Source organism: Rhipicephalus sanguineus, chromosome 2 (assembly GCF_013339695.2).
Source record: "Rhipicephalus sanguineus isolate Rsan-2018 chromosome 2, BIME_Rsan_1.4, whole genome shotgun sequence".
Taxonomy (NCBI): Eukaryota; Metazoa; Arthropoda; class Arachnida; order Ixodida; family Ixodidae; genus Rhipicephalus; species Rhipicephalus sanguineus.
In genome coordinates this window covers 155,387,517-155,409,573 of record NC_051177.1, presented here as the reverse complement: position 1 = coordinate 155,409,573, position 22,057 = coordinate 155,387,517, and the positions used below count along the sequence as shown (strand labels likewise).

The following is a 22,057-nucleotide window of genomic DNA, read 5'->3' as shown; positions in this document are numbered from 1 at the left end:
TTGTCCTCTTGGATCTTTTCGGGTAGAGGTCTGTTCTCTGGTATTAGAGCTTGTTGCCTGTGGCTTGGTCGCTGGTTCGGGTTGGCATCAATGTCTTCGTGATTTGGGCTGGGTTCACGGGTTGACGGAGCCGTTCGGAACATAGCGGTGAGAAGAGTCGTCGGCCTTTGAGTAATCTGATCATCAGCGGACTGCGTTGTTTCTTACAAAGCAGTCATCGAAACCTCCAGCGTTATCGCTGGTGCTGCGTAAATTCAAGAATAAAAATGACTCTTCGCGTCTTGCGCGTAATCTGAACAGAATGACCTGAAATAATCGCGAAGCTTTTAAAGCATTGCGGTGGGGTCTGCGCCGAATGTCGCTAACAGTTTTTGCGGCCGAAACCCGAATACATCAAGATAATGTTTGCAAACACGCCTGGCACTATGATTTACCGTTTCCCCTTCTCTTTTTCCTCCTGATCAACCTCAATATCCTTTCCCACCTCCTTGCTATACTATGCTATACATGGTTATAGTATGAATTTTAAATATTTCTCTCTCTTTCTGTTTCTTTTTATATCTTTAGTTCTATCCCTCTGTATGTCACTCTGGGCTTTTCTATCTCTTTCTTCTCTATCTTCTATCTTTTGATCGTTCTTTCGCCCATAGCGACAAGAACGCAAGGTTACCATGAATGCTTGTTCTACTAGTGCGCCTCAATAGCAGAAGTGTTACGACGCTCCCCTTGGCACCGCGGGTACGCAGGTTCGAATGCCCCCTCGCCAAGCAATTTTATTTTATTTCATTTCTTTCTTCTCTTTCTGCTCTCCACTTCCTTTCTCCTCTCCCTCTCTTTTACTTCCTCCAACGCTTTGCTAGGCAAAGCATGTTGAAGTTATGGCTCGGCAATGAAAGGTGCAGTTTCTGCGAACGCCACCGGATCTAGCCCAAGCTTCAACGCTGCGCTGTTTAAAAAATGGCAACTGTACGTTCGCAACACCAGCGCGTTGAGAAGCAGTTTAAGAGACTTGTATTACACCGAGATAGTCTTATGTGCGCTCTCAACAAGAGGGCGTGCCTCCCGCTACTTACTTACCTAAAAAAGAAGTCTGAACAGCTGGTCATTTGGCCACAAGTGCGAGCGCCCGAACACAAGCGAACTAGCTTCTGCTTGCTATGAGCGAATCTAGCGGTGAATGCTTATGCATTTGATGTGAGTGATAGGTACCAGAAATGTCTGACAGAAGTTCAGCGTGTATGTGTCTCGAAGGTGGGAAGCTGTGAATATTTCAGCAAAATTTTCAAACTAAACATATCAGGTATCCCTACCCCGCCCGCTCACAAAATATGCACCCGTCAAACATTTCTTGGCAAAACCCCTGCTACGAGCTTAAATATGTAAGGAACCCCACTGCAGCGCACCACGCCACTGGTGTTTTATGACTTATTTGGACCGCTTTTTGCAATTATTACCGAACGGTTTGAGGGAAACATCCAGATTTCCCTAATATTTTGCACAAGAACTGAAACTTGGGCAACTTAGAAAACACCAACACTGCAAATTATTTGATAACAATTTCCTGCCACGGTCTCGAAAGGTTAGGGAGCCTAGCCAGTAATAATCATATAAAGAATATTACACAGTTTTTGAGAACTACTTCTTTGGTATCCTGCTTGTAGACATAAGTTAAACCATAGCGGAAAGTGTCTCATGCGCATACCTGAATTCGCAAAATGAAAGCATCAGCTTGGAACACCAAATGTACAAAGCACGACAAGGCTTGGTAATGTCGGGATTGTTATGGAACTTGTAATTGGCCTTAACAGGAACATGTTTCTGTTCTTGAAAACAACTGCACCAATGGACTAAATGATCCCTATTCACAGTGATGACATGAAACTACTTGACAAAATGTTGGCAACTCTTGGCTGAGCGTTGTCAAATCTGTGTACTTTCATTGCGAAAAAGAGAAATAGCTTAACAAATTTTCTTTCCCCTTCTGAAAAAAATTGTGAACGCCGTTGAATGCGTGACGTCTTCAAAGATAATGATTAGTCACACATATTATCTACCATATGAGTGCATGAAAGGCGGTGTTCACTGCACACATCTGTTTTGAAGTGCCACTTGCTGTATTTTGAATCTTTGTTCACCATATTCGTTCGACAGCATATAATTCCTCAATAATTTAGTTTGCCTACTTTTGTACAACTTTGTATGGAAGAAAGGACAGTACTGCTTACTCAGAGCAGTTACGAAATTGTTTGATCCATTCTTGCAATGGAAAATTCAAAATTAGTCATCTGGGAACGTGCACAATTTTTCAAATTGTACTATATTTTGACTTGTGTAAAATTGCTGTATTGACACCAATAATATATTGTTCCATTTGTACTCCCTCTTTAGCAAAATTAAAATAAACAGTATGGTAATGGTTGAGTTTTCCTACTGCTATAATTAGCCTGTGTCGTATTGTTATTAGAGGCACAGGCGTTCCTTGCCACATTTACCGAGGCAAACGTCTCTTGACAGCAGACTTTCAGAGCAAACATCACAAATTTTAAAGAATTAAAAAAAAAACTAAATTCAATTTCAGTGTGTCTTGCCTCGACTGTAGTCATTTTCACACGTACAATAAGGCTGGCGGGCTCATTTCGCTAGTTGACAATACTTTCAAGAGGCCAAACTGCAATCAGAAAGCGGAAGACACATGTATCTTTTCGGATACATGCAGCGCGACTTGGGCGAAGACAGGAGACAAATAAAACATAGACGAGCGGCGACTCTTGACTGGCAGGTAGATACAGCAATCAGGTTTGCACATGATAAGGCCGGATCAGTGCGGTAAGTTCCAGATAGGAAAGGGCCCAATGCAGAACAAATCTGTTCCAATACCACTTTGACTTGGACGAGTTGCTGAATACTCGGATACATGCAGCGCGACTTAAACGGAGACAGGAAACAAATAACGCACAGACGAGCTCCAACTCTTGACTGGCAGATACTGCAGCAATGAGGTTTGCAGATGCTAAAGCCGGAGCAGTGCGGAAAGTTCCAGATAGGAAGAGGCCCAATGTAGAAGAAATATGCTCCAATAATACTGTGACTTGGGCGAGTTGGTACATACTCGGATACATGCAGCGCGACGTGGACGAAGACAGGAGACACATAAAACACATGAGTGTGCTTAACTGGGCTGGTTGGTACATTATTAAGGCGAGAGCAAACAGCGCTAAACACGGGACGGAGAAGAAGAACGACAGACACAAGCGCTGAACTAACAACCACTGGTTTAATGCTTGGATATGCAATATATACGGAAGAACTGCGCAGAATAACAACAAAACACAGTAACTGCGACAAAGAGGATCAAAGGCCTCGTTCATATACGGCGGTTATACCCTATGTTCACGAGGTATCGCACAGACTGAAAAGTTGCCGGTAAGATTGGTGTACGCGTTGTATTTAGTGCAAAAAACAAACTTGCAGCGCTGTGCCGAAAAGTGAACAAAGGTGGGAAGAAAGATATGTGTGAGAAGAAGCACAGAAAGCACTTTGTCGAATGTAGGAAGGCTGTAGTATACAGGATTCTATTTAGGTGCGGAAGCTGCTATATCGGCCAAACCGGCCCATGTTTGAATGACCGGTTACGAGAGCACGCCTACTCGCTTAACGGATCAGTGCCCAGTAATTTAGCCCAGCACTGCAAAGTGTGTAGCTGTCAGCCAATTCTTGAGCGGTGCACCGTTTTGGAAGCGTACAATCAAAAAAGAACACGTGAGATTAGTGAAGCACAACTTATCCATGCACATGGAAATGCGTGCGTCAGTGTTCCTTCCATTTATCTGCATATGTGTGAACTTATTTACTTGTCCAAACCATAACAGCCTGCTTTGCCGACGCTTCTATTATGATGACTTCTCACCCCTCTTTGCGCATTGCGCATTTACTGTGTTTTGTTGTTATTCTGCGCAGTGCTTCCGTATATATTGCATATCCAAGCAATAAACCAGTGGTTGTTAGTTCAGCGCTTGTGTCTGTCGTTCTCCTCCGTCCCGTGTTTAGCGCTGTTTGCTCTCGCCCTAAACATAAAACACAGGCGAGCGTCAGCTCTTGACTGGCAGCTAGATAGAGCAATCAGGTTTGCACATGCTAAGGCCGGATCGCCTAGAACTTTCTGGAACTTTCCGAACTGATCCAGCCTTTGCATGTGCAAACTTGATTGCTGTATTTACCTGCCAGTCAAGAGTCGGCGCTCGTCTGTGCTTTATGAGTCTCCTCTTTTCGTCCAAGTCCCGCTGCATGTACCCGAGTATATACCAACTCGCCAAAGTCAAAGTGTTATGTATCTTTTCCTAACTCTTTTATGTCATTGCAGGTGCGATTAGTAGTTTAAGCCCTGTATTTGTTCGACTAGGTATCATGTCTTATTCTGTTTGTCGTTATGCATACATACTGAAAATCATATTCGTTTCCGTAAAAGGCATTATTTACTGAAGTGAATCAGCACTGACTGCACTAATAGTCCATGCGCACCTCAAAGAACCCCAGGCAACCGAAATTCTCACGTACGGTGTACCCTATTATGACGTCCAGATTATTGCATGCAAACTGCCGGCTTTAAAGATGGATTCGGTAGGTAATAAGTGTGAACATCTATGATTGCACTTGCAACAGGTCATGCGAACAGGCAGCACACACTAAAAGTACCGAATTGTGGCTTTCCTATTGGCCGCGAGATCGAACAGAGTCGGCACCTAGTGGCGAGCGGAAGAAAGCCCGCGGTGTGGATGGCTGCTTGCGTTGTCTGCTAGTCACATCGTGTTCGTAAGTGAGCGTACATCTTGCAACGTCCTCAGAAGGCAGCTCATTTTGTCGTGTTAGCACAGTATGAAATCCTTGTACGTATGCTTATACGATGTACACAAGCATTTCGTCTTCCCAGGTTTGTATGCACTCCAGTGAGTGCATGCACGTGTCGGTATGACGCTAGGTGTAATCACCGCACCGAACATTCGTCAAAATCGTTTCAATGTAGGTCCCACTTGGTCGGTCAAGAACATCACATAGTGCATTTGGCACCGTCCTAAACGAAAGAAGTACTAAGGTCGAGGTGTGAATGTAGAATTTTAGCGACACTTTCTCGTAAAGTGTTGGCGATTTCGAAACCCTTGTGATACCGCAAAGCATGAACTAATGTCTGCAATGGCCGGTTAGCGGTAACAAAGAACTCAAGCCATACGTCTTGATGCAAACAGAAAAGCAGAGTGCTCAATGTTCTACTTCATCTATTTAAGCAGAAATACAGGCTTTCTTTTTTTAGCCGCTAGAGCAAGAAGTAAATACCTATTGGGCTCAGTTGCGCAACACTATTTATATTGTGGTATAGGCAGAACACAAGTTGAACACGTACAAATAAAGCAAGAAAAAAAAACATCGAGCACAGTGGAAAACACGACTGTGACCGTAAGCCTGCACCCCATTGATTGGCAGGTTGCGCTTCTCTCACACGTAATAGGCACGTTAGGCCGGCTTTGTGCATTAACGTGAGAATGGAGGACGCGTATGCCATAATTAGGGCCTAGCCAACACGACTTATTTGCCGACAATAGACTGAAACCACACAGCATAGCGCCGCGGCCTACGTTTGTACACGCGCCGCTGACCACATATCTACACTAACACGTCGATGGTGCTGTCACCTATAGCCCGATCTCGTGGCGAGTAGAGTTCTTGCACTCAGTACTCTCACAACCCATCTACGGTAAATTAAACATAAAATACGTCGTGTAGTGGGAAAGAAAGCGATGTATGTCTCAACAATTTAAGGCTGAAAATCATTTTTAATTTGCTTGTTCTTTCTGTTGCAATGGCAACATCAATTGGGGCAAACCGCAAACTGTGTACACTAAAATCGGGGCAAAAGCAGCGCTTTGTTTCTTGTGCTCGTTTCCGAGACGCACACAAAAAAATTAAACCACTTGCGAAGTCACGGATCACTGTCACATGAATTTATCTACCATATCTCTGGCCCTTGAAGAAAACACTACGCCACACAATTTGGATGGGCCCACTCCTTGAAGTAGTTGTTTTTTTGTGATGTATGGTAAGAAGCGCTAATGCAAAACAGTATTTAAATGCCTCTCTTCCATCAGAAAATATCTTCTAGAAGAGCGCTATGCTAGGTCATGTTATTTCAATGTGGAATAACTTCGGTGCCGATACGGCAAAGCCGCGAATCTCCACCTCATGGACAGCAATTTGTGCCTGTACTTCTAAGCATAATGCGTGGTCTCTCTGCAGTTACGCAACATCATTGTTATCCCCAAAGCATGTTTTCAGGTCAGAAATTGCATCGGCATTCCGCACACTGTAGAGGCACGGCCTCTCACAACGCCGTTGCCAGGCTAACAACATGAGACGAGGGCATCAGGTTTCGCCCCATCAAATGAGTGTGCAGCGCGACATTATACGCTCGTCGTCAAGTGCGTGGGCTACTCCGCTGTATCTGGTACCGAAGTGTGATACAGGTAATTCGCGTCCTTGTGGAGACTATCGAGCGTTGAACGCCAAGACTGTTCACGACAGCTATTCCCTACCGCACATGCAGGATTTTACATCGCGCCTCGACGTCTCCACCATTTTCAGCGAAGTGGACCTCGTTAAGGCATACCAACAAATTCCTGTCAAGCTTGCCGACGTACATAAGGCCACCGTCACAACGCCCTTTGATTTGTTTGAGTACGTGCGGATGCATTTTAGACTCCGCAGTCTGGCTAAAACCTCCCAGCGGTTCATCTCAGATGACACGGGGCCAACCTACTGTGTTTGCGTACGTTGATGATGTCCTCATCGCCAGCCATACGCCTGAAGATCATAAGCAACATCTATGCGCTATGTTCTACCGTCCGCAGCAGTACGGTCTCGTTGTGAACGCCTCCAAGTGTAGTTTTGGCCCACCCGAACACGCACTTTTTTTAAACTCGCGTAAGGTATCTATTGTAAATACGGATGCAAAATTGTTTGAAAACACTGTTTATTGTCCAAAAAACATGCTGCAATGTCAAAAGATTCTGTTCACTTGAGCAACAGCAACAGAGTTTAAAGGTTGCTGTTCCTGTAGGAAAATACGGTACAGGTGAAAGCCACGCTTCATCTGGTAAACTGAGTGTGTTTCATGTCACCTTGGAAGGCCTTCGGGGTGCGTGCGCTGCTGCCTTTCATCTTCCACTGGATCCGTTCAGAAGTTGTCCGAGGAGATGACGCCTTGCATGGCAGTCGTGTGGTCTTTGTGTGTTGCATCACCATTCCAGCGAGTAATCATAAACAATGATTGGTCCGCGTCGTCGTCTTCCTCGCTGACAAAAGATTTGTTTACATTATCAGGCAAAAAAATACAAATCCAGGGCCTCTTCAACGGTCAAGCGTCTTTCCATTTACAGAAACAGAATCGCACTACGAGGACCAGCTTCGTGGGAAACCCGTACGGAAGTAAATTCCCACTGCATGATTACAATTCAAAAGTCAATAACTTTAGTCCCCCTAAGATTGACCTATAAACGTGAACCAGATAATAGCCCTACACTTGAGGCATTCAATAAATGCATTTACTGACCTTTCTCAATGCGGCAAGCACAATCATCCACGAGTTATTGCAGGCGATGAAAACACCCGCGAAGAACTCCCGCGCAGAGCGAAAAGTGCCGGTGGCGCCAACGGGAACTCTGGCACCAGGTAGCTTATTCCTTGAGGGTCGCTAAATTTTATTCCAGTTCATTCTCAAGCATTGCCCCAGGTGCGGCAACCGTCTCAGCGCTGAGGAATTAAGCGTCAAGGAGGTAGATGCGTTGAAACATGGTGCGAAATATGTTCCCTGTGGGCGTTTAAGGGTTGAAACAATCCAGGGTTATTCTCAGCCTACCACAATACGCCAGTTACGTCAATTCATGGGGCTGGTGAATTTTCCCAGGAGCTGCACAACCGACATCCGCTGCGTGTAAGGCGCGAAAAACACCGAAGCAGATGCCCTCTCTCGTATAGCCGCGGTTGACTCTTCATCGCCAACTGTCGACTGGGCCTAATTCTCCTCCAAACAGCAGAGTGGTGCAGGGCTCACCGCGTTTCGGGAGAACCTGCGTTCTCCCCAACTGCGCCTGGTGCCCTCGCCATTATCGTCAGAGCCCCTGTGGCGCGATGTCTCAGCTGAGCTCCCCCCCCCCTTTTACAGCGAAAGCTGTTATGAGATCATTTCACCGGCCGTTTTTGGCGCCGTAGTTGTCCGCCGCCGCCGCCGGTGTCCGTAACCAGTATCGCTCGAACTAAAAAAAAACGAAAGACGAAAAAAATTCCAGGATGGAACGAGGTTCGGACCTGGGTCCTCTGCGTGGGAGCGCAGTACTCAACCGCTGAGCCATGCCGGTGCTTGAAACTGCTTTCCAAAAAGGTCCTATACAGGCTTCATGTCGGGAAGGAACCACATTAGCATATGCAATATAGCGTGGTAGAAGAGTAAAGTAAGCACCAAGCGTCGCACAACGCGAATTCTGTAACCAGGCGTCACACAATGCGAATTGCGCAACGAGTAGGTTGTTGGATACTTCCAACCAAGCAGGTTTAAACCTCCTTGCTTCCAACCCACTACAGGGCTCTGTCATAATTCTTCGTCGCCATCAGGCACAGCATCAACAAAGTGCGCATAATGCCTTACATGCGTTTAGCAGGTACCACGGCTCTCCGTAGAATGACAAAAAATGGCACAGTGCCTGCTGCCCTACTTCTCAAAAATTACAATGATTTATAGCGTAGTGGTTTCCTCGCAAGTGCACTTGTATTGATTGCCATGAAAGCCCATAAGCGCATGATCCATTTCCTCGGGGTCTCAGTAAAATTACAATGATTTAGAGGTAGTGGGTTCCTCGCAAGTGCACCTGTATTGGTTGCCATGGAAGCCCATAAGCGCATGATTCTTTTCCTCGGGGTCTCAGGAAAATGATTTATAGAGTAGTGGATTCCTCGCAAGTGCACTTGTATTGGTTGCCAAGGAAGCCCGTAAGCGCATGATCCATTTCCTCGGGGTCTCAGTAAAGTTATTCGCCCCCCCCCCGTCTCTCTCCCACGTCAACGTATGTTATACAGCATGACGGGAGAGGGAAATAGCGACCGGGCGTCATCCAATGCAAATTACATAACTGGTGGGCCGTTTAAAGCTTCCAACCCATTACAAAGGGCTGAGCCATAATTCTTCATCGTCATCAGTCGTCGCGTCAACAAAGTGCACATAATGCCTTACAGACGTGTAGCTGGTGCCTCGCTTCTCCACAGAATGACAAATAATGGCTCAGTAGGTGCTTCCCAACTTCACAAAAATTGTGATTTAAGGCGTAGTGGGTACTTTTCTTGTGTACTTGTATTGTAGCCCCAAGAGAGCTTACAACGGGGTCTAGAAACGCCGCTCTTCCAGCTTTCGCTGTGACTGTGTTGCGGTTTCAGCGCAGGCCTGGCGTCTTTTTTCTTCCGGCTTCGTTGCGCCACACCGTTTCCCACTGTATACACGACATCTGTCACCTAGGCATGCGGGCTACTCAGCGCCTTCTCACCCAGCTTAATGTCTGGGCCGGATTCATCGGTTTCATTCGTGCTTGGATGAGCACGTGTCTGCCCTGCCAAATGCAAAGGTCCACCGGCATACCAAGACGCACAGGCCGGAGGCGGTTCCCATTCATGATATCACCGCTGAGACGGTTGCCCATGCTTTAACGTTTTCGTGGGTATCTCATTTTGGCTGTCTTAGCACCCTGACCACAGACCGTTGACGTCAGTTCGAATCCTAGTGCATTACTTGCCTTAATCGCATCCTTGGAACCAGACATTGCCGTACCACTGCGCATCATCCCTGTGTCAACACCGTGATAGAACGCCTTCACCTACAGTTGAAGACAGCCCTGACCACCCGCCTCAATAGTGCCAGCTGAGTTGATACCTTGCCCCTGGTGCTCCTGGTTTTACGGGCTGTCATCCGGGCGTACCTACAGTGATCTGCAGTAGAGCCGTGTATGGAAGTTCTCCGTGACTCCCTGGAGACTTCTTCACATCAATGTAGATACCAGCGAAGCACAAATAATTTTTACAACGACTCCTGGACTAAATTCAAGACCTCTGGCCCTCTCAACCCTGGCCTTTTCACTAAAACGAATGTTCGTCCACCCTGAAGTCGCCACTTGAACACATGTTTTCGCGTGCCGTGACACAGACCAACCACCTTTAACTCTAGCCTACGACGAACCATTCAGCGTCCTTAACCGTACCGAAAAAACTGCCACTGTCCTACAGAAGGGCCACGAAGAGACACTCGGCTTGGACCGACTTAAGCCGGCGTACCTGGAGACCGCCATATAAAGCATCAAGTCTGCGCTGTACCTCCCGATGGACTGCCACAAGTGGCCTTCCGTCAGATTCTGATTTGCAGCCTACATAGTGGGTCCTGTAGCGCCCTTCTTTGGGCAGCGACGAAATCGGATAACGTGTGACCGCACAAAAAGAAAATAAAGACGGCGTTTAGTGCTGGCACATAGAGCCGCGGCTCGCTTTCCATGCTGGCGTCGATTCTGGTTCAGTCGTCTCTTTCCTTCAATTCGGTGGCATAAGCCTGCAAGTGCTTTGCACCGAGATTCAGCCTTTGACCTAGCACATTTGAAGCCGCCATGCGTTTTTCTTTGAATCGTTTCGTATACCTTCAAGGCATCTATAGTACAGACTAAGCCCCAATTGATGGCTGCTGTCTTGCTAGGTGCTTTTCGAGGTAAGAAATGAATTGTTGCAGGAAAATACTTGGTTTGTGAATATTTATCATGTAAGCAATTCTCATCATAAAGCAGTTATCCTGCGTGCTCTTTATTTTACATGCTAGACAGTTGGCCTGCAGCTTTGTCGAAGCCTCCACCTGCTTAACACCACTTTCATTTATCGTATATGTAGAAACATACTGAGTGGCGTTTGCAGTGAGACTCTTCAGGTTGTCAGCCAGGTTGTCTTTCTTTACAGGCTCTTGAAGTGAATTGGATGTGTACGCGCAGAGTCTTTTAAGCTTCAAGAGTACTCTGCTAGAGGTCAAAAGGTTGGGGCGATGAAAAATGGTTGTGAAATGCAGAGCAAGTTTTTCAGGTCAACTGCTGACTGCGCTGCAATATCGAAATGGTTCTGCACGTGTGTTTGTTAGGGGTTGTTCGTTACGCGACCCTCCAGTCACATTTTCTGCCTTTGGAGACGTCAAGCCAATGTATTTCGTTCGCATGCATGTCACATTTCCAACATAGGCAGGTACCACACATTATCTTTTTGTGTACGGCTTGTCGTGCTATTCATACGCACACCTCTTTCCACCGTAAAAAAAGAGGCCAATATCTGTGAACATGACTCACGTGCCCCTCCAATGGTTGAGGAGTGTTCAGTCAGGATCACGCCATATTTTTTGCATATGGCCAAGGTATGGCCAACCTCGTCTCATTCTACGGGGTGGTTATCTTGCAAATATTACGAAAACAGCGCGACCAGGTGATACAACTGCCTCGCCACACATATTAATGATCAATATAGATGACATGCAGTTTATGCGTACTGTTGACCAGGGGCGTAGGCAGAATTTTTTTTCGGGGGGGGGGGGGCACCTCCTTGATCTGTAGTGGGAACGAGCAGGCAGATGTGGTCGAGTGTCATTTTCTGCTCTGTATGCTATGGCAAAAAAAAAATTCGGGGGGGGGGGGGCACGGGCCCGGTGTGCCCTAACGTGGCTACGCCCCTGCTGTTGACCCCATGTCTGTACTCAGTTTTGATGCGGGCTCCTCATGCTCGTGTTTCTCTTTCGTGAAACATTACACGCAGAATGAACGTGTACATCGTAAATGTGTCTGTCCATTATCAGTGGCTTCAAGTTATGTGCTTCTCTTTCCTGCAACAAATACGTGCTTATGAATATTGCTGTACAGATCAATGGCTCCTGGTGTGGCTCGAAGCTCATCTCGAGTCTCAGTCGCGTTTTAAGAACAACCATGACTTGGTTCCTGTTTTTCGAAATAAAAATTATGCTTGTTACTTTTGTAACTATTGTGATGCTGTCCTGTACAGCTCAAGAAAAGTAACACATAGAGGAATAATTATGAAGAAGTACAGGAGAAGCAGAAAGCAACGCATGAGACACAGATGAAGCATCGGCGCGCGAGCATGGACAGTGTCGAAACCTTGTTTCATTCACGCGCAACTGCTTGCGCGTTTGTCTTCAGGTCTTTTCATATGTTGCTTTTCGTCCGAGAGCGCAAAATGCTGATAATATTTGGTGAAGCTGTAGATTTTACCCCGGTAATCGTCACCATTATGTGCTCCTCCAGTCTTCGGGCAGACAGGAGTTTCTCCCAGTAACTGGTGAAATAAATATGGGTCTCCAATGCCTTGTACACCTTCATTTCATTCCAGCATCACGAAGCTGGAACTAAACACCGAATGAATGACGAAGTCACCGTGCATAACCCGCAAGATATCATCGACGTTCGTTGTTGTGTCCGCTCCATGCGGCCGAGAGTACGGATCAATGCCGGTTCAAACGTTCGCGAGCGCCCGCCTCCCTATCTGATCAAGACAAAAAAAAAACTGCAGGCAGCTCCACGCCAGGCCCACCTGCCCCCCCCCCCCCCCTTGCCTACGTGCCTGGCTACGTGTATATTCTTTTGACAAAGTATTCCTTAAGTATGCTGTGGCGCACTGTTTCAAGTAACCTTCGAATGACCTCATTAAAAGAGCTTATTGCCTCACCAATCGACCGTCGCAATTTTTTTAGAATCTGACAAGTACGAGCGGAGTCACTTGGTTTTGTAGCAGGCTTCAAGCACGTGCTCAAGCTTTATCAAGGCTTCAAGCGCTTTCACAAGGCTCTAAGAAGGCAAGATAACGCGAAGGCAATATAATGCGTTACTTCATCAGTGGGCGTCATGACTTTGAGCATTTTCTTTATTTATTCGAAAGCGTGGCTTACTTTCAGTGTGACCGCGAGTGCACGCGCGGGTACGTGGCGGTATACCGCGGCGGCCACGGCAACTATACTCCTCACTATAGTGTACAAGAATACTGCTCACGATGCTGAAATCCGCCAGTGGCCTAGGACTTTGAGTTTATGGCGCAGTCATTTTGGTGTATGGCATCATTTGTCGAGAGAAGAAGGAACAGTTTCAAGCTGGCTTTGAGAAATAATTTCAATGGTCTAGGCCGCCTGCTGCAACATGACGTTTGGCTCGCGTGTTCTCAGGAGCCTCGAATACAGATCGGCAGCGTTTTCTGACCATGCTGCAAAAGTGTTTCAGGGCCCCTTCAAGCCAATATTGACCGACCGAAGACTGCGCTGCCCTGTCTTGTTTCACATAGAAGGTTCCTTCCGCTTTTAGTTACATTGCTACTGTTCGAGCTACACCGCTTCTCTTTTTGAGCTACAGTCCGGTCCCGGCCGGCGGCAAATTGTCTTCTGTTCCACTTTACTACCTTGACATCCATATCCCAATTACTACGATACACTTAAAACAGTTCAACTACTGTCCCCTATACAATCCTTGGCTTCATTATCTGTTGGTTTTCATTAACGGTGTATGTGAAAACCCTGGGAACGAGGCGGCTCACCTGAATGCTCGAGGTTTCGCCAGCAGGGCAGGTGAGCCGCTCGTTCTGGGGAGGTTTATCCACGCCCGCAGAAGCGGTTGGCCAAGGTGCAGGAATGCGTCTGGAGAAAACTGCAGACGCGATGTTTTCCCAACGAGTACGTGTTTAGGAAAATATAACTGCAGGAGTTTAAGCCAGAGCGCAAATGGTGACAGGCAGTGACAACTTATGACCTTATACAATGGGAATGTAGCATGCTGCCGCCGCCAGCGGATATTATGCCTGATCCCTCTAACGAGCAGTGGGAAGCCATGTTGACCATTTCAGACCCACTCGTCCAAACAGGGGTCGTGGAGTGGGCCACACAGGTCGCCGTCAACCTTGGATTCCCTTGGCCATCTAACACGGAATCGTCCGCAGCTGCTTTCTGACTAATTAAAGTTTTTCCATCCATCCATCCATCAAACAAAGAAATGACCCTTCGAAATTATCTTGTTTCGTTTATAATCGCGCAGTGTATTTTGTTGACCATATCTCGTTCTTTCCCTTGGATTGATATTTGAAATTAATTAATACGTCGGAAAATTTGTACTTTATTTACAGCACCCCGTTTACCATTGTTAATCAACCCTGAACTTCACGTCGTCGTTGATTACGCCATCTGCAAATTGCTGAAATTTGTTGTCAAGAAAATTGCTCAGTACGTCGCCATCATGACGGCTTCGGTACGTATTACGTTCGTGCGAGTTTCAACTGAATCAATGAATATGACATCGACCGTTCAATTGCAGCGGTGGACAAACAGGTTTTCCCTAAAGTGAAATTTGTCTTAAACTATTACTAGCTTTCTTTGAAACCCACTCATCAGAAGATTAGTAATCCCTCACCTTCTCATGAGTCAGCAATGGTAAATAAAAATTGGCAAATTGCTGAAATTGGCAAATCACCACACGAAATATGAAAAAAACATTATACCAATAAAGAGGTCACCGTATTTTTATGGGTACTGCATCTGACAAATAGGTGGGTGGAGCATGGAGAGATATTATTCAAGAAAAGATAATCGCCCTTGAGTCCCTTCAACCTTGAGACTGTTCGTCCTAATAAACTGAAATAAAATATGTAAAAATATTTATGATCTCCGTATTGCACGAGCACTCTAGCTGTCATATGTAGTAGATTCTTGCGAAAGATGCAACAAGGTAAAATGCGCGAAGTCGACGACAGACAAAAAAGAGACACACACATAGGGCGCCATCCACTTTCCATGTTCTCCCAAAGAGCCGAGCAGTTGGACTTCTAGACAGTGTTGCCGTTGGTGGCTGCTTTGCGCCAAATTGGCTACCTCCTGACCCCATCTACCCACAAGAATATCAGATTGCCGCCATGGCTACTTTCTGGCTACTTTTAACTTTTGTTTTAGTGTGTTAGGTAGCAATTGTTTTGTATTATTTGCAAATGAAACACACTGTTTCCGAAGGTTTTCTGTCGTATTATCGATGTCCGCATGCGAGCAGGCTGATGCGCATCGAGGCGCCGCCACGCAACGCAAGGCGCGCCTGAAAATGCGAAGTGGCGAAGTTACATGCATGTTGGTAAACGTGTAAATAGCACGCTGCTCAAGCATCCCGCCATCTGTGCTGATTCTGCACGCAAGCTTCTCATTCTGATGCGCAGCGCATGTTCTGAGAACCTGACAAAACAGAGATCCGCGACAAAATGAAGCTGGATTTTTATACTTAGCAGCAGTTGATTATCCGAAGCTGGACTGGCATTATGTAAGCTCTAGTAATCAACTTCAATTTACGGCGTCCACGAAAAGCTGCTTCGACGTTTAATGTTCGCATTAACTTTTCGGCTGTCCGAAAATCACTATGTATCTAGAAGGAACTATGTATTTTACATGAAATATATGCACACCGCATTGCACTCATTGTAATTATTTATTACATTTGCAACCTGTATTTCGCTTCAAGAGCAAGCTAGACAAAAAACTGTGCTCATATTTCTATGGTGTTCTTTATTGAAAATGGTATTACTTATTGTTGAATAATAAAAACTCTACTCATGATACCGCTTGTGTTCAATTTGGCGTCAAATTTGGTGATTATATGAAATGACATGGCTACTTTGGCTACTTTTAGATTGATTTCTGGCTACTTTTTAGGTCCACCCAACGAGAACCCTGCTTCGAGGTGTTTTGTGTAGAGGAGAGCTTGCCTTGACCATTCAGACTTGAGGGTTTTACACATGTGGCACCCATGAGCGGCTGCGGATTTGAAGCCGCCGAAAAGGTGCCTCACATCTTATGGTAGTAGTTTCGGTGGCTTCAGCCTCTCACTCTGTCGTGGCAATCGCATGTGTAAAATCCTGGCTAAGGGAAGCCCGCCTCTGCAGAACACACCTGGGAATGCAACTTCTCGGCTCTACAGGAGAACATTGATAGAAACGGATGGCGCCATGTGTGTGTTTTTGTCTCTTGTCTGTCGTCCTCTTCGCGCATTTTGCCTCGGATAATGCAATACCAACGCCTCCACCTGTCCACCCTAAGACACTATTAATTTCAGCTCTGTCCTCGTACGCTGAAAATCGGCAGCAATAGCAATTTGAGGACCGCCTACATTCAAATTTGTGTTTTCTCTGGCGTTCTCAATAGAACCACTTACAGCCGTCACTTTGGAAACAAGTGAGCCACTACACAGCTCGAACAGATCCACCAGCCCGGTTTTAATTGCCTTTTTTCCTGCTACTGGTATTCCCCTCTTCATCTTGTACCAAATAAGGGCATCGTTCACAGGTTGTCTACTTGTTATTACCGAGAGTTGAATGCCACCATTTCCACCCATTAGCACACTGATACCTTCGCCTCTCTCCTCGTAGGAAGAAAATCGGCAGCAAATTTGCTTTGATGACTGCCTACATTAAACTTCGTGTTGATCCCTGTGATATTCGCCAGAGACCCATCACTACCCCATGCGGTATTTCTAATTTATTCGCATGTCGTACGGACAGGCTGTAACGCTGTCTATTCTAAAGTTAACGGCATAAGATACGCACGTACTTCTTGTGACGTTGGGTTACCGCGTGCGCGTGTAAACGGAGCGCAAGAGCGAACGGCCAGCCAACACGGACTCCGGTGACTGACTGAGTTTTATTTCAGCTCGCGCGCTTCGCGCACTGCGCCGTTGGCGCATGAGTCGGGTAGGTGGCGACATCCACCATACTATGCCACGCAGATGGCGAAACGTGACGCTCCTGCCCACGCACACAGCAAAGGCAGAGTGTAGGGGCCTCATGGCGAATAGCGCACCACGGAACGTCTTGCTCTTGAACTTTTTCGCACTGGCGGTGTTTGCGGTTCAGACGAGGAGAGCGCTGAAGCACCAGGCACGTCCTTTGTTAAACCTACCCTAGGCTGAGCTTCGTGCTGCGCAGCTTCGTCCTCACAGTTGCGTTCAGGTGCGGTTGTCCAACACAGGCCTATTGGTAATGTGCACTCCTGTCACGTGAGCAGGCCTGCCCTTCCGCAACAGCATCTGGAGGCGCGTAAGAAGCGGCTAAATCACGGCGCAGGTGCTCTTGATCACACCTGCAGAGTCAACTATCCCACACTGTATCATGATCAATTGCGTCGCCCGACATAGTAGTTACTGTCGCAGGAACCCAGGGTGTAGCGTCTGGAAAATTTCTCGTATAGACACCGTCCCCTGGTTGCGCATTAAGCGTCGGGCGGATGTTCTTCACGTGTGCTCCTTTCTGCTTTAGCTGCATTGTCAATACACTGGACCTCAGATCGGGAGGCAAAGTAGCCAAAGCTGTCTTCAGCTTGCGTCCCATGATCAACTTGACCTGTGAGCATGCTGCCGAGTTAGCGCGGCCGACATGTGGTATCATCTGTAGTTCAAAAAGACGCGGGAAAGCTGGTAGACGAACATTCCACCCACTGTCTTCTTCAGGTTCGCTTTGATTGTTATACTGTGCACAGCGCAGCACCATTCAAAGCCGGGTGATACGGGCACATGCTTAATGCCATTTAACTGCAGGCATTCCGTGAAAGTGGCACGAACGCAGCCTCAGTACCCGACACGATTCTGTCCGGCAACCCGCGGGTACTAAACATGGTCCCCAAGCATGTAATGAAGCCATCGGCCGGTGGTTTGGTCAGAGGAATGACTGCTATCGATTTGAATAATCATCAGTCACACTCAGCATGTACCAGTTCCTGGATGGCCCGGCAATGACAATGTCTATTTGCGACAAACGACTCTCTGGGAACGGCCACAGTGCCATTACTACGAGCCGTGCAGTTCTCTGGTTTTCCTAGCACATGCGTCACCGACGCACCACTTTATTGATATCTTCATCCAGACCTACAACATATGGCTACGATCCATCGCTTTCATATTTGAAATACCAGGGTGGTATTCATGGAGCAGATGTCGCACTTGCGGTTGCACCAGGCGTGAACCTCGCAGGATGCATTTTTCTTGCACGCTCATTTTCGCGCTACGAATGGCATATGGCTTCAGCGTGCCCACAGTTTATCGCGAACATTTGCCAGCACAGGATCTTTGGTGGTTGCCTCAGCCACAACAGACGGCACCAAGAAACTGGGATACGCAGCCTTGAGCATGAACGCGTCTACCGGCTGCTTCCCTAAGAGAGTCAGCATTCGCGATGTTCGATCTGGGCCTGCCCTTAAGCTTGTCGCTTAAGGAAGCCAGCATCAGTGACCAGCACAGCACTCGCGGTCAGTAAGTGTTAGGCTCTGGTGTGTCAGGGGTGAGCATGCCAAGCAAAACCTTGTGATTTGTGACCGCGCCTCGGGCTCTTGGCTCCACACACACACTGTCGAAACTTGGTCGCTCCGAACATGAGAGCTTTTTTGTCCAAATAAAATGCAGTTGCGCTCCGCTGACGTGATACTGCTCGACGCAAAAGCAATCGGCACTTCAGTGCCGTATTGCTTCTTTTGCCGTAGCCATGATGGAGAACAATGGTAACCTTGATTATGAAGGTCAGCAGAGGCTCTGACCGCGGCACGCCGTTTAACACGAAGAAAGGCGGACTGAAGACGCGTGATACACACACCGTGACAACCTATAATCGGAGTTGGTCGTCACCACACAGCATCGCGGACGTACGTTTTGAAGGCTCAGAGTTCTGGTTCTAACTAGCTAACACATGCGTTATGCAGGTAAACGTTGGTCGTGACCACCTTCAGGTTTGTTTTGCAGTGGCCTCCGCGGTTGCCGTAGCTATTTTGGAGGCCACGGTTTTGCCTTTGGTTATACCCCGCAAAAGTGGACACGCACGTATCCCCATTTGCAGTATATACAAACGAAAGGCGACCATCAAAGTCCATTTGAGGATGCGTAACAAAACAGTTCTATGCACAGGAAGCGAGAGATGAATGGAGGAAACATGCAACTGAAAAGGCGAAAATCGCCGGGGCCATTCGTCCCTGATAAAGTGAGCTTTGTACCACTGATCGTAAGATACATAGCTAAGAAAATTGATCGCGAATGTACATCATCGCTTTGGCATTACGTATATACCCGATTTTAACGCATTTAGGCGCTAGAGAATGGATGTCGGAGGGCTTGCCTCGAACTCGATGTCGTGCGATGCTTGCTTGTACTTGCGAGTTGCAGCGCGCCGGAATAACTGCAACTTCTTTTGCATTGTACTCTCAGTTCGCTTTGATCAGCTTGCTTTGTTTTTGAAGCGTGGATTGGCGGAAGAAGCTTCCATGTCCTTGATTTCAGGAAATCGCGCCTCGACACCAACGAAAGAGGGGGGGTGGTTATATAGTAGCCAACTCGCCCCATGCTCCGTTCTTATAAGAACGAGCAGGTACACAGGGATGCCCTGACCAAGGTGCAAAGATGAACGCAAAAGACATGGGTGGCCTGCCGGCCTCACTTTGCCTGATCATCGGCAAGCCGTACATGATCGACGTAAGCGAAGGTCTCGTGAATGGAAACATAGGCATCTTGTGGTACATCGTGCGTGACGAACACAGAAACCTAGTGCGAGTGTGGCTTGAATTTTCAACGTCGACGGTAGGTATTGTCGTCCCAGCCAAGACGAAGCATACCACCGCACTCCTCTCAAGAGATTTTAAATGGGTGCCCATGGTAATGCAAACCACCACAACCACAATATACGCCAGAAAAATATCTCGTGTAACAGGACACATTTTCTCCTTGCGCAAGCAAATGCCATAACTATATCTAAGTGACAAAGGGCCATATACACCCAGGTAGTATAGAGATACGATAAGCGCCAACCACTGAAGCTGGTCGACGTAGCACTTCCAGGGCTACCAGCCTCGACGGCTGATATCTGACCAACGCAAAAGGTGACTTCAGGTTCCGACATGTCGCCGGCTCTATCGACAGACAGTTTGTCGCCGATATGACCGGCTTGCGAACAGGCCTCAGGAAATTGTCTCGGACCGGGCTACCACCTTCATTTGATGCCACAACCACAACATTCACCTTACGCTCGCCGCTCTCAGCGGACAGTCAGTGCACGCGCACGTGCACGACCTCGAAAAAGACGCTCTGCTGACAGAAACTGGCGTTGTAGCACATTCTGAAACCTGGAGCGACGAGCGCACTGTGTCTTCCACAGCAAGCGGCTTCATTGCAGGTACGGATGCCTGGGTACATATAAGAACACGGCGATGCGCAAATTCAACATAGGTCGCATCCCACTTCGCCGGCCGCCAGACACAGAACCCACACAGACAAGCAGCGGAATCGGCGAGGTCTGCGTTGCGCACATGAATTACAATAACAAAGAAATTCCACTCACCGCTATCTCCCTGAGAACTATCAATAACCCCTTCCACACATGCGCTCAGGTTCGTGAAACGTGCGCGCCTTCTCCATCATAACGGGCAAGTATAAGCACTACATAACAGTTTACAACGCCTGGTGTTGTTAATGCGAATGTTGCTGTCGGCATCGTTACGCAACTCTAAATTCTGTCTTTTACACATGTGGGACTTCAACATATGTGCGTGCGTATAGCATTTGGATATATCTTTAGAGTCATTTCGTAACGTTTCGCTAAATGTTAAAAATTACGCCACAGTCACGTTCCCGCCGCATGCTTCGCATAACATCGATTCCCACGTTACGTGGCATCTGCCGAATTTTTTCTTGAGTTGAAGTTGAGTGTATCGATGATTTCCGACTGTTTTGGTGAGAAATTCTTCCCGATAAGATGAAAAAGATGGCTAATCTCTCTGTCATAGGAATCGGTATAACACGAAAGTAAAATGTGTCTTCAAAGAAGTAGTTGATTTTTTATAGTGCATTGGTGTATGAGAGCTGCTGTTTGACAGATGAAGCACCGCTTCATGTGAACGCACTTACATTGACGCCTAGTGACACATCTCCGTACCCACGACTAACGCTCATGCTCATGATGTAACCCTTGGTAGGTGAAGTTGTTGACATATAAGTGGAAACCGCATGTGGTGAATCCCGCACAAATATGGCATCAACAAGCACGTAATAAACACTGATACTTGATATTCACTACTTCAAAGTGCCCTGAAACGCGAAGAGAAACGCTACGCGCGTCCAGTCTTCTCTCTAGCCTGGCCTTTGATTATCACAGGGCGAGCGGGGAACGCGCTGCGACAGCCGAGTCGCAGAGCCATTTTTCTATTTAGATGGATGCTATGAACGAGGCTTGGGCTGAAACCGCACCCTCACGTTGTGTTAAAGCGCTGACAAATTACACTTCTATTGGAAACGCGCCAAAGGGCGCGGTCGTATACAAACGGCGCGTTTTTTTTCTTTTTTGTGTTTTTGTTTTCGAACCTGGTGGCACACATGTCACCACCCCGTTATAAAGGGGACGCGCATAGCATACATCCATCCAAGAGCACTGTGAGAAGAAAGTGTGAAGGACAAAAGGCGCGTCCATATAGCCTTCGATATGTGCGTGGCGGTAGCTCAGTGGACTAAACGCCCGCCAGCCATCGTCGCGGACCGAGAGGTGATGGGTTCGACTCCTATCAACAGAACTATTTCTTATAGTTTTTTCTTTGCCATTTGATGACGTTCACTTTGCTGACGTATTTCCGTGACGGAAATACGTCATGAAAATCTTGGTGGACCCCGGCATAAAACAATTTCGTGTTAAAATAGTCGTCATATTTTCCGCGCAGGGTGCATGTGGCCGGGCTACAACACGTGAGCAAGACAGCGGAGTTTTTCCTTGAGCTAGCGGAAGCACCAGCGATAACACTGGAAGGTTCCATGAGGCATGCATAAAAGGCGACGTGTTTCACAGACCACCAGATAGCCGACGTCCGACGGTCACGCTCAATGCTGCCGCTGCACTATGTTTGTCACGTTCTTTTGTTCGCATAGGTTCGCCCTATAAAAGTTTTTTCTTTGACTGCTCGAGTTTCTGT

The 22,057-nt window shown here is 47.1% G+C and overlaps 1 protein-coding gene across 1 annotated transcript in view; it reads left to right on the top strand.

The window, feature by feature from the left end:
- The window catches only part of LOC119383825 (venom metalloproteinase antarease-like TtrivMP_A), a 162,211-nt gene that overhangs the window by 37,924 nt on the left and 102,230 nt on the right, over positions 1–22,057 (top strand). Inside the window, exon 6 of the mRNA XM_037652112.2 lies at positions 14,221–14,342. Within this exon, the coding sequence (XP_037508040.1) occupies positions 14,221–14,342 (122 nt within the window). The remainder of the gene's footprint in view (positions 1–14,220; positions 14,343–22,057) is intronic.